The 18,502-nt window shown below is 47.3% G+C and overlaps 2 protein-coding genes across 2 annotated transcripts in view; one reads left to right on the top strand and one right to left on the bottom strand.

The window, feature by feature from the left end:
• CIMAP2 (ciliary microtubule associated protein 2) overlaps nt 1–3,282 on the bottom strand; it is a 33,425-nt gene extending 30,143 nt beyond the window's left edge. The window contains exon 1 of the mRNA XM_068239024.1: nt 3,153–3,282. Within this exon, the coding sequence (XP_068095125.1) occupies nt 3,153–3,202 (50 nt within the window). The 5' untranslated portion in view covers nt 3,203–3,282. The remainder of the gene's footprint in view (nt 1–3,152) is intronic.
• Nucleotides 3,283–17,165: 13,883 nt separating this feature from the next.
• Nucleotides 17,166–18,502, top strand: part of TTC22 (tetratricopeptide repeat domain 22) — a 28,744-nt gene continuing 27,407 nt past the window's right edge. The window contains exon 1 of the mRNA XM_068239020.1: nt 17,166–17,766. Within this exon, the coding sequence (XP_068095121.1) occupies nt 17,203–17,766 (564 nt within the window). The 5' untranslated portion in view covers nt 17,166–17,202. The remainder of the gene's footprint in view (nt 17,767–18,502) is intronic.

The following is an 18,502-nucleotide window of genomic DNA, read 5'->3' as shown; positions in this document are numbered from 1 at the left end:
GCTGGGTGATTACCATGACTAACCCAAACCCGTAGCAAGTCTGGCTCCAGCAACACCTGGTGTGGAGAAGCATTTCACCCAGCAGCTACTGTCCAGTTATCGCACTGGATACCTTGGTCTACATTGCAGGGCTGACACTGTACAGACACATCGCTAGCCAGTAGGGTTAGCGACGCATTCTGAACTTGCGGTTGGGTAGAGGGAGGAGGAGGGGCCCCCTGCTATGGCAGGGGTCGCAGGGGTTATTGCTACGCCCATGGTACCCATGCTGGATTGTCAGTAGTGGTAGTCATCATTGAACGCCTCAGCTAGCGTGAGGTGCATACACACCTTTGATGCATGTCACCCACCGGATAGGACCCGATCCCCCCCGGGTGACATCGCTGGGCCGGGCTGCACACACGTCAGCTGTACAGCGGATGACGTGCTGTGTTGCTATGCAGGGAGGGACATCACGTGATGGGAGCGGCATGCACAAGGCGATTGGTCATTACTGGGGGCGAGTTGATCTGCCAAGCTGGCCGCTTGCGGGTTGGGAGTCGCTGTACACACGCCTGATTACCAAATGAGGCAGTCGTTATCGGCTGCTTTAGCCGACCTTAGTCAGGTGTGTTACAAGCCTTAAAAGTTGGAAGCCCCCAAATACCTGGGCTCTCCAGTGACTACCCCCATACCGGCCAACATCTTGAGATATGAAAGAGGGACACTTAAGGCACGCCCCTGCCACACCCCTAACCACGCCCCCACCACACCCCTCGCCATGCATATCACAACGAATTTAGAACCAAAAGATGTTGTTTTTATCATTCAAACCACAATGGTCCTCTCTATCATCTGTAGTTTTTCTTCATTTTAAAGGGGCACTATGGCGAAAAATTTTAAAATGTAAAATATGTACAAACACATACAAATAAGAAGTACGTTTTTTTCCAGAGTAAAATGAGCCATAAAATTACTTTTCTCCTATGTTGCTGTCACTTACAGTAGGTAGTAGAAATCTGACAGAAGCGACAGGTTTTGGACTAGTCCATCTCTTCATAGGGGATTCTCAGCACGGCTTTTATTCTTTATCAAGATATTTCCTAAAAAGGATTTAAACAATGATGCCGGCCAGCTTCCCTGCTCGCTACACAGTTTTTTGACAGTTGGACAGATCAACTGCCATTCACTAAGTACGTTTGAAAATAAATAAATCCCTGAGAATCCCCCATGAAGAGAAGGACTAGTCCAAAACATGTCACTTCTGTCAGATTTCTACTACCTACTGTAAGTGACAGCAACATAGGAGAAAAGTAATTTATGACTCATTTTACTCTGGAAAAAACGTACTTCTTATTTGTATATGTTTGGACATATTTTACATTTTACAATTTTTCACCATAGTGCCCACTTCAACATTGGAAAATAAGAAATATATAAATGTAATTGATGGGAATAACATTTAGAGTCAGTTACACACATTTTCAGTAGATAAATACATATATTCACACAGATCTGTACATCATTCCTGAAAGAGGGACAAATAAGGAGTAAAGAGGGACAGTGGGATTTGATTCCCAAAGAGAGTCTGTTACCTTGACAAAGGGGACCCAACGAGGCCCCGAAACTAATCATTGGTGTATGGAATGGAACGGTGTCACTATGCTTAAATGGAAAGTGGACTTGATACATCGAGTGTGCAGATGTTCTGAATTTTTATGTCCCTCCAGAAGAAGGACACTTGGGAGCTTTGTACCCCGCTTAGTCTGGTCATTCATTCCCATGGAGGGAAATAATACCAGGAAATGCCATTTTCTCATTGGTGGAAAGCTACTGAGCAGCAGAGAGGGAACCCTGCTATGTAAAGTCTCTCCATGGTCACATGATCACAGCATACCTCCCAACTTTTTGAGATGAGAAAGAGGGACACTTAAGCCACGCCCATGCCACACTCCTGACCACGCCCCATCACACCCCTAGTCACACATACCGTAAAGATTTCATTAGAAAAATATGTTGTTTTATAATTCAAACCAAACTGGTCCTTTCCATCCTGGTTCATTTTCCTTCATAGTAGCATTTTATAATTAGTAATATATCAATTTAAAGGATGGGAATAAAGTTTAGAGTCAAACACATTTTTTAGTAGAGAAATATATATATTTACATAGAAAGAGGGACAAAGTCCTGAAAGAGGGACAAATGAGGGGGGAAAAAGGGACAGGGCTCCCAAAGAGGGGCTGTCCCTCCAAAAGAGGGACAGTTGGGAGCTATGGGTGTGTACACATCTTTGATGGATGTCGCCCATTAGGGATCGCGACCTGTTGGGTAACATTGCTGGGCTGGGATGCACAGATGTGTGTCAATTGTGCAGCTAACGTCACGTGCGGCGTGAACAGTGCGATTGTCCGTTGCTGGGGCTGAGGTAATCCGCCAGGCAGATCGCTTGAAGGTCGGGGGCTGCTGTACACACACCTGATTATTGGCTGAGGCGATAGTTATCGGCCCGCCTCAGCCGACCTTAAAGTCAGGCGTGTGTAGGAGCCTTAAAAGGTGGGAGCCCCCAAAGACCTGGGTCTTCCAGCGACCGTAGGTGCTGCTCCCCCTATAGCCTGGTCACATAGCTCCCAACTGTCCCTCTTTTGTGGGGACAGTCCCTCTTTGGGAGCCCTGTCCCTCTTTCCTCCTCATTTGTCCCTCTTTCTATGTAAATATATATATTTCTCTACTAAAAAAAAATGTGTTCGATTGACTCTAAACTTTATTCCCATCCTTTAAATTGATATATTACTAATTATAAAATGTTAATATGAAGGAAAAGGAACCAGGATAGAAAGGACCAGTGTGGTTTGAATTATACAACAACATATTTTTCTTATGAAATCTTTAAGGTATGCGTGACCAGGGGTGTGCCGGGGGCGTGGTTTAAGTGTCCCTCTTTCTCATCTCAAAAAGTTGGGAAGTGTGCAGACACCCTCCCATTGGTGGAAGCTACTGAGCAGCAGAGAGGGGATCCTGCTATGTAAAGGCTCTCCGTGGTCACATGATCACAGCACTGCTGGATTATATGTTACTGTGTAGCCCCTCTGCAGGCAGCACACACGTGACAATGCGATCCCATCACAGCCCCCCCTCTATGCCCCGATCCCCCCTCTGCGCTGCTGCGGGGGTACCTGGTACTCTGGCAGCCGAAGGGCGCCCCTCTGAACCTCTTCTCAGCCATGCAGCGCCGTCACCATGGCAACCAGGACGCCGAGCGCTTCCTGCCCAGCCAGCCCTCTCGTGGCTGCACGGACAGCCAATCCCGAGCTGGTGCTGTGTGACGTCACCTGAGTCAGTCATCCGCGGAGAGAGGGAGAAAGACGCGTATGCGGCTGAGGATACGCCCCTCTCCCTCCGTCACACCGACCACCGCAGTCCCTTATTATTACAGGGCATATTTCCGCTAATCTGCTTATGTGCCAGACTCCTCCCCCTTTAAATGGCTTGGTGCTAGACTCCACCCTCTGCTGATTGCGGTGTTTGGCCCATGCAGAGTGTTCTGTGCATGACTTCCTGTTGGCTGATAGGTGTTTGGCTCCTCCCCCTGCTGGTTGCAGTATGTCTGACTCCTCCCTCTCCTGATGTTGTTTGCCTGCCTCATTCACCAAATGATTGCTGTGTGTGTTTGACTCCACCCCTCCTGATTGTTGTGTGTGACTCCGCCCCTTCTGAATACTTTTGTTTTCTGACTAGGACCCTGCTGATCTGACTCCTCCCCTGCTGATTGCTGTGTCTCTGACTCCGCCCCTGCTGATTGCTGTCTGACTCCGCCCCTGCTGATTGCTGTGTCTCTTCACTCCGCCCCTGCTGATTGCTGTCTGACTCCGCCCCTACTGATTGCTGTGTCTCTTCACTTCGCCCCTGCTGATTGCTGTGTCTCTGACTCCGCCCCCGCTGATTGCTGTCTCTCTGACTCCGCCCTTGCTGATTGCTGTGTCTCTGACTCCGCCCTTGCTGATTGCTGTGTCTCTGACTCCTCCCCTGCTGATTGCTGTGTCACTGATGCCTCCCCTGCTGATTGCTGTGTCTCTGATTCCGCCCCTGCTGATTGCTGTGTCTCTTCACTCCGCCCCTGCTGATTGCTGTGTCTCTGACTCTGCCCCTGCTGATTGCTGTGTCTCTGACTCCTCCCTTATTGATTTTCCTGACTCCCTGATAGTGGCAGTGTGCCTATCTCTATCCCCTTACTTACTGATCTTTTCCTATCACCCTGCTGAATGCAGTGTGTGTGACCCCACCCCTGCTGAATGCAGTGTGTGTGACTCTGCTGCCCCCTGTTGATTGCTGATGTCTGTGTCCCCACCTCTGCTTATTGTTGTGTGGCTAGCTTCAAGCAATCTGTACAATTCCATCATGTACTGTATTCAACACACTGAGGTGAGTATAGAGAAGGGGTCCCCAACCTTTTTCACCCGGGGACCGCTATCCATAACAACGTTTTCCCCGGGGACCGGGAAGGGAGGTTGATGGCCGTGGTGGGTTTCATGGGGGAGGAGCTTTGGTCGGTGCGGCAAAGAAAGCCAGGTACAGGTATAGGGTATCTAGGTATAGTTGCCCCAGTATAGGGAGTATAGTTGCCCCAGTATAGGGAGGGTAGTTGCCCCAGTATAGGGAGGGTAGTTGCCCCAGTATAGGGAGGGTAGTTGCCCCAGTATAGGTAGTAACGTTGCCCCAGTATAGGTAGTATAGTTACCCCAGTATAAGTAGTATAGTTACCCCAGAATAGTTACCCCAGTATAGGTAGTTACCCCCCGCGGCCGCCGCTCGTGATACCTTAGCTGGAGGCTGCTTCCTCTTTCATATCGCCGTTACCAGGGGGGGCAGCTGGGGGACACGCAGCTGTGAATGAAAAGACGGGCATGGAGGAGAGGGGAGGACAAAGCAATATGAAAGAGGAAGCAGACGCCAACTAAGGTATCATTAGCGACGGCCGAGGGGGTAGGGGACGGCCCAGGACCGGCAGTGGGCCACGGCCTGGTGGTTGGGGACCCCCGATAGAGCAATCTGTAGAATCCCATCCTGCATGCACTACACTGAGGTGAGTATAGAGGAATATGTACAATCCCACCCTGTGTGCACAACCCTGGGGTAAGTACAGAGAGATCTTTACATTCTCTGCCCTGTTACACAACCAGTTTGAAGTTTATATAGTTGAATAAATAGCACAAATAGATGACTGTTTGCTGTGAGCCAAACATAATTCCTAAATCAATTGCATACACTGTGCTCTCACACTTACACACTAAAATAAAACCTTTGTCAAACAGCGAGAGTTTATTGTGGGTGGGGAGTGATGATGTGGAAGGTGCCGGGATGTGACCTAGCACGCCTTAAAGGGAACCTGAAGTGACAGGGATATGGAGGCTGCCATATTTATTTCCTTTTAAACATAAACAATGCACATTGCCTGGCTGTCCTGCTGATCCTCTGCCTCTAGTACTTTTAGCCACAAACCCTGAACAAGCATGCAGCAGATCCGGTGCTCTGGTTGAAGTGTGACAGGCTTATCTGCATGTTTGTTTCAGGTGTGTGATTCAGAGATTTATGATGCATGAAAGACCATCAGGACAGCCAGGTAACCGGTATTGTTTACAAAGAAATAAATATGGCAGCCTCCATATCCCTCTCACTTCAGGTTCCCTTTAAGGCATGCTAGGTCACATCCAGGCACATTCACAAGTGTCTGCCGTGAGAAGGATATGGAGGCCACCAATGCTGACTTGACGCACCAAACAGTTTTACGAGTCATTTTTGTTTATTAACCTCCTTAGCGGTATGGACAAGCTCGGGAGCGCCCTCTAGTGGGCTGCATGTAATAGTTTTTTTTTTATTAAAAAAAAAACCCACCCGCAGCCGCCCTGGCGATCTTAATAGAATGCCAGGGAGGGTAAAGAACGCTTCCATTCACTTACATTAAAATCGCGGCGAACGTTTTTTTAAAAAACGAAAACGACCCTCAAAAACGCTCTCCAGTGTGTCAGTGCCTTATTTGTTAAACGGAACTCGAGGTGAGAGGGATATGGAAGCTGCCATATTTATTTCCTTTTAAACAACACCAGTTGCCTGGCTGTCCTGCTGATCTTTCTGGTCAGTTGGGTTTACATCAAACGCCTGAAACAAGCATGCAGCTAATCTTGTCAGATTTGTCATAGACATCTGATCTGCAAGCTTGTTCAGGGTCTATGGCTGCTGGGAACACACTAGGCGTTGCGTGAAAGGTTGCGTTTTGCTACATATTATTATTATTATTATTATTTTTTATTTATATAGCGCCAACATCTTCCATAGCGCTGTACAGAGTACAAACAAATAATGGGGAACAAATATACATAAGAAATACAAGACACTGTACAGTCATGACGTTGAATAGAATTAAAAATACAAATACATACATAGTTGATGTGTAGTTGGTACACTTACAATTACAGCAGTATGAGAAACACTAGGAGGAGGTCCCTGCCCTTGCGGGCTTACAATCTAGAGGGTAGTGGGGAGGAAACAAAAGGGAAGGAAACACAAGGATTAGTGGGTGAGCCAGTGTGCCTTCAGTGCTTCCTATAGCAAATTATAGGCTTGTCTGAATAGGTGTGTTTTCAGAGTACGTTTGAAAGTTTCCAGACTTGTGGCATGACGAACCGGCTGAGGGAGAGAGTTCCAAAGGACAGGGACTGCCCGTGAGAAGTCTTGGATGCGAAAGTGAGAGGAAGTGACTAGGCTGGAGGACAAAAGGGTCTCCTGTGAGGAACGGAGGGTCCGTGCGGGGAGGTATCTGGAGATTAAAGAGGAAATGTATGGAGGCGATAGCTTGTGTAGAGCTTTGTATGCAAGCGTAAGACGTTTAAACTGGATCCTTTGGTCAACTGGTAACCAATGGAGGGATTGGCAGAGAGGGGCTGCCTCAGAGGATCTAGAAGAGAGGTGGATGAGATGGGCAGCGAAGTTTAGTAGGGATTGGAGAGGTGCCAGTCTGCTTTTTGGTAGGCCTTTTGAGTGCCTTTGCGCTTCACATATGCGCTTTTCTAACGTTTTGCTTGCGTTTCAATGCATTTGCTTTTCGCACATATAAATCGCTAATGCGTTTTTGTGCGTTTTGTATGTGATTTTATATGCATTTTATGCAACTCATTAGGGAGTCAACATGAAGCATAAATATATCAAAGTTGTGTTAAAAAAAAACAAACGCAATAAACCGCTATACATCTGTGTCACCATTGACATACTGTACATTAGGTGCGTTTTAGAGGTTTTGGAAAAATATGCACCATGTTCAGCGTTTTCTAAAACAAACATTGCAGAACACGAACAAATGCGGTTTTCCATGCGGCCCAGTGACTTACATTATGCGTGCTAACGCTAGCGTTTCTGCCTAGTATCTTCCTACCCTTAGTGGCAGGGGATCAGCAGGATCATTCTGCTATGTGTGCTCCTAGCCTTAATGGGGACCCAGAGCTTGATCGTCCACAGGGCAACTGAGGCACGTGCCTAGGGCCTGGTGAGAGTCCAGGGGCCTGGCTGACCAAAGCTCTCACCAAAATCCTGGTGGCCGACAGGGGTGGGCCAAGCTTCTGTTTAACCTAGGGCCCCCTATGGCCTCTCTGTGTGGACCAATCGCTCAAACCACAATTCACGTTTCTGCCCGGCGCAATTGTGTCAATTGAGCCTGATGGAAGATTTCGTTTAATCGGTGGCAGGTCAGGAGCGCATCGCTGGTGGTATTGATTTTTGCAACATGCAGTGTATGCAGCGAAGCTTACTCTCACCTGTCAGCTGGCGCTTTCTCCGGTGTCTTCTCTGCACCATCGGGCTTCCTGTCACTTCTCGCTAGTGGCCTCTAGAGGTCACGTAAGGTACGTGCAATGGTGCCCCTAGTGTTTGGCCTCTAGCATTTCTCACAGGACAACAGGCCCACATGCAATTCACCTTTTCACCTGAGTTTTCTCCTAGGTGATATTTTTAAACTTGTAAATAAAATGCCTTTTAAGCCATGAGAAAGCAAGCAAATACTCAAAATAGCTTTGATAGTACTTTTTCACCTATTTTGTAGTACTTTTTTAGTTGAAAAGTGCTGAAAAATTATCTCTCAGGATGGAAGAGATCTCAAGCATGGAAGAGATGAGAAGTACAATTGGTCGTCATTACTCTGTATGGGAGCTGAATAAACATAAAGAGCAGCAGTGGAGGTCAATGAGAAAGTTCGGTCTTCGAACCCAGATTCCTAAAGAGACTCTGAAGCGAGAATAAATCTCACTTCAGAGCTCATAGTTAGCAGGGGCATGCGTGCCCCTGCTAAAACGCCTCTATCCCGCGGCTAAACGGGGGTCCCTTCACCCCCAAACCCCACCCCCCCCCCCCCTGCAAAATCAACGACCAGCTTGGTCGTTAATTTTGCTCTTCCTGGAGGCAGGGCTAACGGCTGCAGCCCTGCCTCTCAGCGCGTCTATCAGACGCGCATCGCCGCCTCTCCCCCGCCCCTCTCAGGAGGTACGCGTCTGATAGACGCGCGGGAGGCAGGGCTGCGGCGGTTAGCCCTGCCCCAATGCGGAAGCGCTCCCCTGCTGCACGGAGGGGATTTGGGGGATCAGGGACCCCCATTAAGCCGCGGGATAGCAGCGTTTTAGCAGGGGCACACATGCCCCTGCTATCTATGAGGTCTGAAGCGAGATTTATTCTCGCTTCAGACTCTCTTTAAAGTGGATCTGAGATTAAAAACGAATTATGACAAGTAACTTGTCTATATATCTTATCTAAAATTTAGATAGTTTACAAAGTAAATCTAGCTGCAAACAGCTTAAGCAGTAAATGATTATTTCTTCCTGTGATACAATGAGAGCATCCATATTCTGCTTGTCATCATTACACAGGCAAGCTGCTCTGCATCTCCAGCCCTCAGTCTGTGAAAACGCCACTCCCCTCTCCTCCTCACCTCTCCGCCCCCTTGCCTTTGAAATCTCTGGCTGGTAACACCTCCTCCTCCTCTTTCGGGAAAAGCCTCCTCCTCCCCAGTGTGAGCTCCCATGAGCACTTGCTACATGGTGCAGGGGCGTATCTGGGTAGTATAGAGCCTATGGCAAACACTGAAATTGCACCCCCCCTCCAGTTACAGCCCCCTTCCACTCCAAAAACAGCATCCTTTCCCGTGTACATGCGTTATGGTTGCATGTATTTTTTTGGCTTGGCATATTGCTGGTTAGTTTTTGGGAAATATCTCTTCTTATTCTCTCTCTGTCATGTTCCCCAGATAACAGAATCAATCGGATTTGAGGGCTGAGTGACAGGGAGGCACGGGGCAGGCATGGTTGTGCAACACAGGAGCAGGCATGGCGCCCTTAGTGCTGTGGCGCCCATGGCATTAGCCATGCCTGCACCCCTCTAGATACGCCTCTGTATATGGGACTTAGAATGCCTAGGCGCTTCCCAAGCAATACATGTACACTGACATCAGGAAGTGAAAAAAAAAACGCTACACAAAAGCGCTTAGAAAAGCTCTTTTCTAAACGAAAATTGCTCTGAAAGCGCTTAGAAAAGCACTTTAAAAAATGCTCAATAAATCGCTCAGCGCTTGCGATAGCGCTGGTGATTAATAATGTGAACAAGGCCTGAGGGTATTAAAACAAATATACTATATACTACAAATATACAAAACTATAAACGATATGTAAGGGGCACAATTATGCAATGTGTAAAAGTTGATCTCGGACCCACTTTACCCCCTTATCTCATCCATTTTCTAATGCAGTTATCGGCCGACCTCCATCCTACCCTATAATGTTTTATGCTCGGCACACACCATACAATTTTCTGGCAGATTTACCTGCCAGATCGATGATTTCCAACATGTCCGATTTTCCAATCTTTTTTTTTTTTTTTTTTTTAAATTATCGTTTTTTCGATTTGATTTTTGTTCAGTTCTATGAAATCGATAAAAAAAAAAAAAAAGATCAAAAAAATAAAAAAACAATCGGAAAATCGAAATTCAGATCAGACATGTTGTAAATAATCGATCTGGAAGGTAAATCTGCCAGAAAATTGTATGGTGTATATCAGTGATAGGCAAACTTGGCCCTCCAGCTGTTCCGGAACTACAAGTCCCACAATGCATTGCAGGAGTCTGACAGGCAGCCACAGTCATGATTCATAAGGGCAAATGCATTGTGGGACTTGTAGTTCCTTAACAGCTGGAGAGCCAAGTTTGCCTATCACTGGTGTATATCATTATGCTAGGTACACACGATGCATTTTTTTTTTGGTCGATTATCCGTTCGCTCGATTTTCCGCTTGATTCTCTTTTGTTATCAATTTCCATTCACTTCTATGAGAAATCGACCAGAAAAACGATCGGAAATAAGATCGAACATGATGGAAATTATCGAACCATCTATCTAAAGGGGCCCATACACCTAACAATTTTCCCACCGATATACGGCCGATTCGATCACAGTGATCGAATCGGCTGTGAAATCGCCGCGCACACCGCTGACAGAACGATCGATTTCCGTCCGAAATCGATCATTCCTGTCGATTCCCATCGATCCATCCGTGCGGATGATTTCTCTCGATCGCCGGCGGGTCGGGAGTGCGTCGATAGCGGCGTTCGAATGCCGACGACCGACGCAATACAGCGGGTATACATTACCTGTTCCGGCCGGCGCGAGTCCCCTGGTCCCCCTGTCTTCTTTCCGTGCTGGGTTCCGGACCGGCTGCTGCTACACAGAACTTCCTGTCCCGGCAGGAAGTTTAAACAGTAGAGCGCCCTCTACTGTTTAAACTTCCCCTGGACAGGAAGTTCAGTAGCTGCAGGAACGGTCTGGAGCCCGGAGTGGAGAAGAAGACAGCGAGGACCAGGGGACTCGCGCCGCCGGAACAGGTAATGTATGAGGAGGGGGGGAGGAGGGGGGCTGCAGCAGCTCCACAGATCATGATCGGTTTCAGGCTAAAATCGATTCACAATCTGTTTGCAGTAAAGGCAGCCATACGATCCCTCTCTGATCAGATTCGATCAGAGAGGGATCTATCTGTTGGTCGAATCTGATGGCAAATCGACCAGTGTATGGCCACCTCAACACAAAATTGTATGGTGTGTACCTAGCATTAGGACTGAGTGACAATCCCTGTGTTTATCATCTGTGTCGGATAAATCCTCCATGCCTTTACTGGAGGGAGTGAACAGAGATGTGTAAACAGGAGAAAGCTGGAGAGAGTTCAGGTCTCTTCCAGTTTCAGTTTAGCTGAGTCAGGCTGAGTTTTGGTTAGACCGTGTCCTGGTGATTCTGAATAACAGAAGATGTAAAAATTATTTTTTTGTTTTGTTTTTTTTTTGTTATCTCAATCTTTACAACTTAGCTTCTGCAGAAGGAGAGGATAAAACTGGTAAATTATCCATACATTATAGAGCCCAACCCAGCACCCCTTCCTGTCCTCCGTACAGCAGCCTCCCGTCTGGTCGGGTCACCTCCGCACCCTCTTCTCCTCCCCGACATCGCTGTGACTCATCCTCCCCTCCTGTCACCTGGCTTCCTGTGTCACCTGTCCCCTCAGGGGAAATGAAGACACTGTCACTGTAACCCGATCACCCAAATACTTCTCACCAGTGAAACCTGTGTCTGCTGAGCACACACCTCTCCCTGGATGGAGGGAAGGGCTGCGTACCTGCTGTGTAATCAGGTCACTCGTCACCTGCCTCACGCAGCACAAATTCACCGCAAGGTATAGCCTCCTACACACTTTCCATTTTTATTGGCCAATTTTACTTCCTCCATGTAGTATGTGGGCCAACAGGGGGCAGCACGGTGGTGTAGTGGTTAGCATTCTTGCCTTGCAGCGCTGGGTCCCTGGTTTGCATCCCAGCCAGGTCAACATCTGCACAGAGTTTGTATGTTCTCCCTGACTGTGTCTGTGTGGGTTTCCTTTGGGCACTCCGGTTTCCTCCCACATTTTCAAAAAAATACAGATAAGTTAATTGGCTCCCCCCTAAATTGGCCCCAGACTACATGCACTACATGGACATAGCACTATGGTAGGGATTCGATTGTGAGCCCCTCTGAGGGACAGTTATGTGACAGTAAAAGACTCTCTGTACAGCGCTGCAGAAGAGGTCAGTGCTATATAAAAAATAACAGATTTTGAATACTATAAGCAAATTGTGTAAAGGTCCATACCCACCAAGTGGTTTTGCGCAATGAACGATTCTTTTTCACGATATCTTGCATCATCGTTTAATGAAAATTCGTTAAATGGCGTTTAACGATCATTTGTTTTTGAAAGACTGCCATGTCCATTAACCCCCTTGGTGGTCTGATTCTTTTCAGATTTTAGGGTCTAACAGCGGTACCATTCTTTTGCATGTTTTTAGACCCTAAAACCAGGGGGGGAAAAAATCATGCTGCCCGGGAGATCTGCAGCAGCTTAGCACTCACTCACCTCCTTGGGATCCAGCCCTGCAGTTTGCCCTCCATCCCCTGGGTGGCGCTGTAACCCTATAGTGAGATCGGTGGCTGTCGTCATGACGACAGGCGGCTATCTTACCAGGGGGAAGCAGAGCCTCGGAGGAGAGGAAGAAAAATGGCGGCCAATGTTGTGATCCCCCAGGAGGTGAGTTAACATCACATTGCTCTGCATAGACCTCTCAGCGCCTACCACGAGTTCAGCTCGGGATTACTGCTCCTGGTATGTGTTTTCCACCCCGAGCTGGACGCTTGATTACCACTAAGGAGGTTAGTTGTGGAGGATCAACCCAATCCCCGTTGACTTTCATGGGTTTTGCCGTGATTGTGAAAACAATCGTTTAAATAAGCGTTCGTTTCCGACGCCTCAAACAATGCTTGCAGATTCATCCAGATGGATTGGGGAACAATCCATTCATCGGCAGAGATCACCGATCCATCTGGCTGGGATCTGCCGGTGGGTACTTAGTTCTCATACTATATGTAGGTGTTAAACTTGGGTCATTAATTGGCCAATAAAAATTGGATGTGTGTAGGCATCCTAAAGCCTGGTACGCACTTCAATTATGATTGGCCAATCACTGACCAATTTTTCCACCTCCATGTAGTATGAGGGTTTGCCTACACAATCTTCTTATAGTAGTCTATGGCCTCAATTTACTAAGCTTATCTCCTGTCTTTAATAACTCTTCTAGAGTTGTTACCATGGTGATAAGGCATGTAGTATTCAGGAAACATTTTACCTCAGGCAAACCTAAAGTTAACTCTTCTGTCTTTAAGTTAACTCTTTAATCCTTAAAATAACTCCAGAGTTAAAGACAAGCTGTTCATTAACTGCGTGTGAAAATAACTACAGAGGAGGTAAATGAACTACAGAGGAGGTAAATTAACTACAGAAGAGGTAACGTAAGGAATTAAGAGATAAGTTAACTCTCTTACTGTTTGGAGGTAAGTTTTCTCTTGCCTTATTATCTCCAGCATGATCTTAGTGAATTGAGGCCATTATCTGTTCACCCTCTTACTACATGGAGGTGGTAAAATTGGTCAGTGAATGGCCAATCATAATTGAGTGTGTACTAGGCTTTGGCCATTGACCCTGAGCAAGCATGCAGATGAGGTGTTTGACTGAAGTCTGAATGGACTGTTTCCGGCGTGTGATACAGACAATAATGCAGCCTGAGAGATCAGCAGGACAGCCAGGCAACTGGTATTGTTTAAAAGGAAATAAATATGGCAGTCACCATTCGTATACCTCTCAGTTCAGGGAGCACACTTGTTTATGTGGACAACCATGAATTCTCTGCCATTTGCAGTACTGCATTTTTTTCCTATGTTTGCGTTTTTTTCATTTGCTTTTATGTGCGGTTTTTTCCTACTGCATTTAAAAAAAAAAGTGAAAAACAATTATAATCAAATACTTTTTCCCCTTTTTTGTTTCAAAAACACATGCAAATTGCATACAAAATGCAGGAAGAAAGAACTTGCTCTGCGATTTTTAGAGTCATTGCATAGCAATGTGATTTTTGTACGGGCCATAGACTAACATTATATGCGAATTTGCATGCATTTTCTACTATGCGTCTAAACGCATGCAGGGCCGGATTTAAGCCAAGGCCACATAGGCCATGGCCTAGGGCACCACAGGATCAAGGGCGGGTGGGTAGCAGGCTATACTGGGGGAGGGGGACGGGTCACCTTTCTATCTATACTGGATGAAGTGGGGTCACTAACTAGGCTAATAATATGGAAGTGGGGGAGTGTCATCTGGCTTATGATACTAGAGGGAAGGAGCTATCTAAACATGAGGAGGGGGGAAGAGTTATCTGGCTACCTATACTGGAGGTGGGGGAGAGGGTCATCTGGCTGCCTATACTAGAGGGAAGGCTCAATGGGCTACCAATACTGGAGGGGGAGGGGTCATCTGGATACCTATACTGGAGGGGGGGTCATCAGGTTACCTATACTGGAGGGAGGGGGAGGGGACATCTGGCTATCTATACTGGAGAGAGGGGGAGGGGACATCTGGCTACCTATACTGGAGGGAGGGGGAGGGGACATCTGGCTACCTATACTGGAGGGAGGGGACATCTGGCTACCTGTACTGGAGAGAGGGGGGGGGCATCTGGCTACCTATACTGGAGGGAAAGGGGGAGGGGTCATCTAGCTATCTATACTAGAGGGAAGGGGGAGGGGTCATTTGGCTATCTATACTAGAGGGAAGGGGGAGGGGTCATCTGGCTACCTATACTAGAGGGAAGGGGGAGGGGTCATCTGGCTACCTATACTAGAGGGAAGGGGGAGGGGTCATCTGGCTACCTATACTGGAGGGCAGGGGTTATCGTACTACCTATACTGAAGGGGGGCAGCTGCTGACAGTTGCCTTGGGCAGTAAAGAGTACAAATCCGGCCCTGAATGCATGCGATTCTACTAAGTGTGTTCCCTGCCTACAACTTGTAACTATCGCTGCCGTGCCCCGGTTCTTATGGTGCCCATACATGGTACAATTTTTTTCATCCAACCTTACCATTTCTATGTAGTATAAGGGTAAATTAAGTGAATATACTGAAAGGATCGGTTCCCTTATCCTACATAGAAATGGTGAGATTGAATGAAAAAAAAATGGTACTGTTTATGGGCACCATAAGGCAGGGGTCACAGTTGAGTGTTTTTCCGCGGACTAATCTGCAGTATTGTCTGACAGCCAGCTGAGAGCAGCCAACTGTCGGCTATAGGGAATCGCATGTGATGTGCGCTAAAGAAAAAAAGCAGCAGTGCTGGAATATTTTTCTCACAGCGGGAAAATGAACATTCTTCCCACTGCACTGCGATTGTGCATTGGAAAGCATTATAATGGCTGGATGGTGTACTGGTTAAGGCCTCTGCCTTTGACATGGGGGACCAGGGTTCAAATCTTGGCTAGGGTAAGCACCTATTCAGTAAGGAATCCTTGGGCAAGACTCCCTAACACTGCAGGGTGGCCCCTTGAGCACGCCCCTAGTGGCTGCATCTCTTGAGCGCTTTGATTCCAACAGAAGAAAAGTGCTATACAAATGTTAGGATTATTATTATGTCCATTTTCTCAGTACGGGAAAACAGGCACAATTTTGGCAAGTGTGATCCTCGCCTTAAGCCACGTTCACGGTGTTGTGTTGCGATGAGGCTTAAAGTGGACCCAAATTAAAAATACAAGATTTCAGAAATAAAATCTATTTCCTAAATTATAATAATAAATAGCAGCCTTTTTTCAGCTGCATGATGACAAATATAAACTATTTTACATTTATTGGAGGAACTCCTCCCTTCCTTTCATATTGCCGGGACAGAATCCGGCAAACTGGTGGAGTAGGTGGTGTCCAGCAAAGGAGGAATTGCTAATGGCTGCCCCCTGTATAACCCTAGTTATGAAAAGAGAAGGGTGAAAGGCAGTCACTGAAATGCTCATAGGCTTAAAGGGAACCTTAACTGAGAGTGATATGGATGTTTCCTGGGGCTGTGGCTAAAAGTATTAGAGACACAGGATCAACAGGCGATTCAGGCAACTGGTATTATTTTAAAAGGAAAAATTCACATCCTTCTCAGTTTCGGTTCCCTTTAAAGGAGTGTTTATTTATCTTTGTATGTGTCAGAGTGGTGCAACTAAATATTTTGAATTCAAAAAAATGTTTGGTTTGGGTCCGCTTTAAGAGTCGCTTTGTAACGTGGCTTACCGCACTGCAATGCACCACCTATGCGATGTTCCTTCGCAGTGCGGCAGGTACACTGCAGTATAACGTCATACCGCAAAACACATACATTATCAGTGACAGTGAAGCATACTTTTCATTGACTGTATGCTTCACTGTATGTGATGCAACGTGTGGATAGCGCCACTTTCTTGATCGGTTGAATTATGTTCCTGCTGTCATCGTCATTACTACGGCCGCTACGCATCATCACGGTGGCCAGTGTGACAGTACTGCGCATGCGCGTTTTTCTGACTCTAAACCGCACATGCACAGTACTGTCACGCTGGCCACCATGATGACGCGTAGCGGCCGGCGTGATAACGATGAACGTGGCCGTTCAGGAAGTGTCAGCCCGACACTCGGCCCCTGTGTCGCCGGTCGTGATTTCTGCGGAGGGACCGGGAGAGGAGACAGGAGGACGCCTGGGGGGAGGACCTTCCGACCTACGGTGGGCTGGAGAAAGTTCCAATTTTGTTTTCAATTACTCCTCGGAGTCCCTTTAAGAAATGCGAATTGCAATCGCTCAAAAATAAAAATGCGAAATATAGTCGAAAAACTTCCCATTGCAAAACGCTATTTTGCTAGCGTTTTGCGGTTCCCAGAATGGTGCCTTACAGTCTCTCTAGTTTCTGTGTGTCAGTGCAGAGTTTATAGATCCACCGCTATTAACTTTACAGCTCCAGTATTCACACCTTTATAACTTTACAACTGTAGGACTCTCTCTGTGACTCTGCAGCTGCAGTGCGCAGCCCTCTCCAGGGAAACTCTGCTGTATATCTTCTTTATGGCAGCTATGCTGAAGTCCTCCTTGTACTGAGCACTGTGAGCAGCGCTAATGACAGGGAAGGAGTCGGACAAGTGCATTAACCTGCCAGGCGTGCTCCGGAGGCACCAAGGGTGAGGACGGGATTCTACTGTCGCCTCTCCCAGCTCTGACTCCGCCCCAGAGACAGGTGACTCACACACCAGATCTGCAGGTAGACTGAGCAGGTAGGACGAGAGCAACTCAGCAGCCATGGAGGAAGAGCCTGGCGTGGACATCGAGACTCTCATAGATGAGTTTGAATACATCCCCGGCCATTTTCACCTGGAGATGAACCTCAACTTCGAGTCCTGCACCCCGGCTCAGTTTCGGAGACGCGACATCAAACTCAAGCGCGACGCCCTCCAGTTCCAGCTTGAGTTTGACTCCAGTTTCCAGCAGACCGGGATCAGGAACCTCCTGGGCGTCTTCTCCTTCTACCTGGACGAGATCGATACGGCCAAGGAGATCTTCGATACCATCGCCAAGGAGGAACCCGACAACTTGAACGCCTGGGCCAACCTGGCGTACGTGTATGACAGGCTGAACATGGAGGAGGAGTCCTCACATTGCACGGATAGGGTGTCACACCTGATGGGCTTGGAGGAGGAGGACGGGGACAGCAAGGCGCCCAGGATAAGGGCGGCCCGTTGCTTGGCAGAACAAGGCTATGCCCACGCCTTCGATGTGGGGCTGTTGAACGAAGAGGATAGCATGGAGAAACTCATCGCTGGCATTAGTCTGTACGACAAGGCTCTGGCCTATGGGAAGCACAAGGTAGGTAGAAAATAATGCTGTACATTAAATTATTTCATATAGAGGTCAAAACCTTCCGACTTCCCAATGGTGAACGAAAGGGGCGTCTCCAGGATTTTTTTTATTGAGGGTGCTATACGGGTGCTGGAACAACTTCTAGGGTAGCTAAGGGGCAAAAAATAGGCGTGTGCATGCACTAGAAAGTGGGCATGGTAATGACAGGTCATGGGCAGGGCCAAATTTACATGAAATTAGCAGCAGTGTAGTTCACTGACAGTGGACATCAACATAGCTAGTATAGTTGCCCCAGTATAGCTAGTATAGTTGCCCCAGTATAGATAGTATAGTTGCCGCACTGTAGCTAGTATAGTTGCCCCAGTATAGCTGGTATAGTTGCCGAAGTGTAGATAGTATAGTTGCCCCAGTATAGATAGTATAGTTGCCCCAGTATAGATAGTATAGTTGCCGAAGTGTAGATAGTATAGTTGCCCCAGTATAGCTAGTATAGTTGCCCCATATAGATATTATAATTGCCCCAGTATAGCTAGTATAGTTGCCCCAGTATAGATAGTATAGTTGCCCCCAGTAAGTATAGCTAGTATAGTTGCCCCCTGCCAGTATAGCTAGTATAGTTGCCCCCTGCCAGTATAGCTAGTATAGTTGCCCCCGCTAGTATAGTTGCCCCAGTATAGCTGGTATAGTTGCCGAAGTGTAGATAGTATAGTTGCCACAGTGCAGCTGGTATAGTTGCCCCAGT

Source organism: Hyperolius riggenbachi, chromosome 6 (genome assembly GCF_040937935.1).
Source record: "Hyperolius riggenbachi isolate aHypRig1 chromosome 6, aHypRig1.pri, whole genome shotgun sequence".
Lineage (NCBI taxonomy): Eukaryota > Metazoa > Chordata > Amphibia > Anura > Hyperoliidae > Hyperolius > Hyperolius riggenbachi.
The sequence above is the reverse complement of the archived record's forward strand: the minus strand, read 5'-3'. Positions and strand labels throughout refer to the sequence as shown.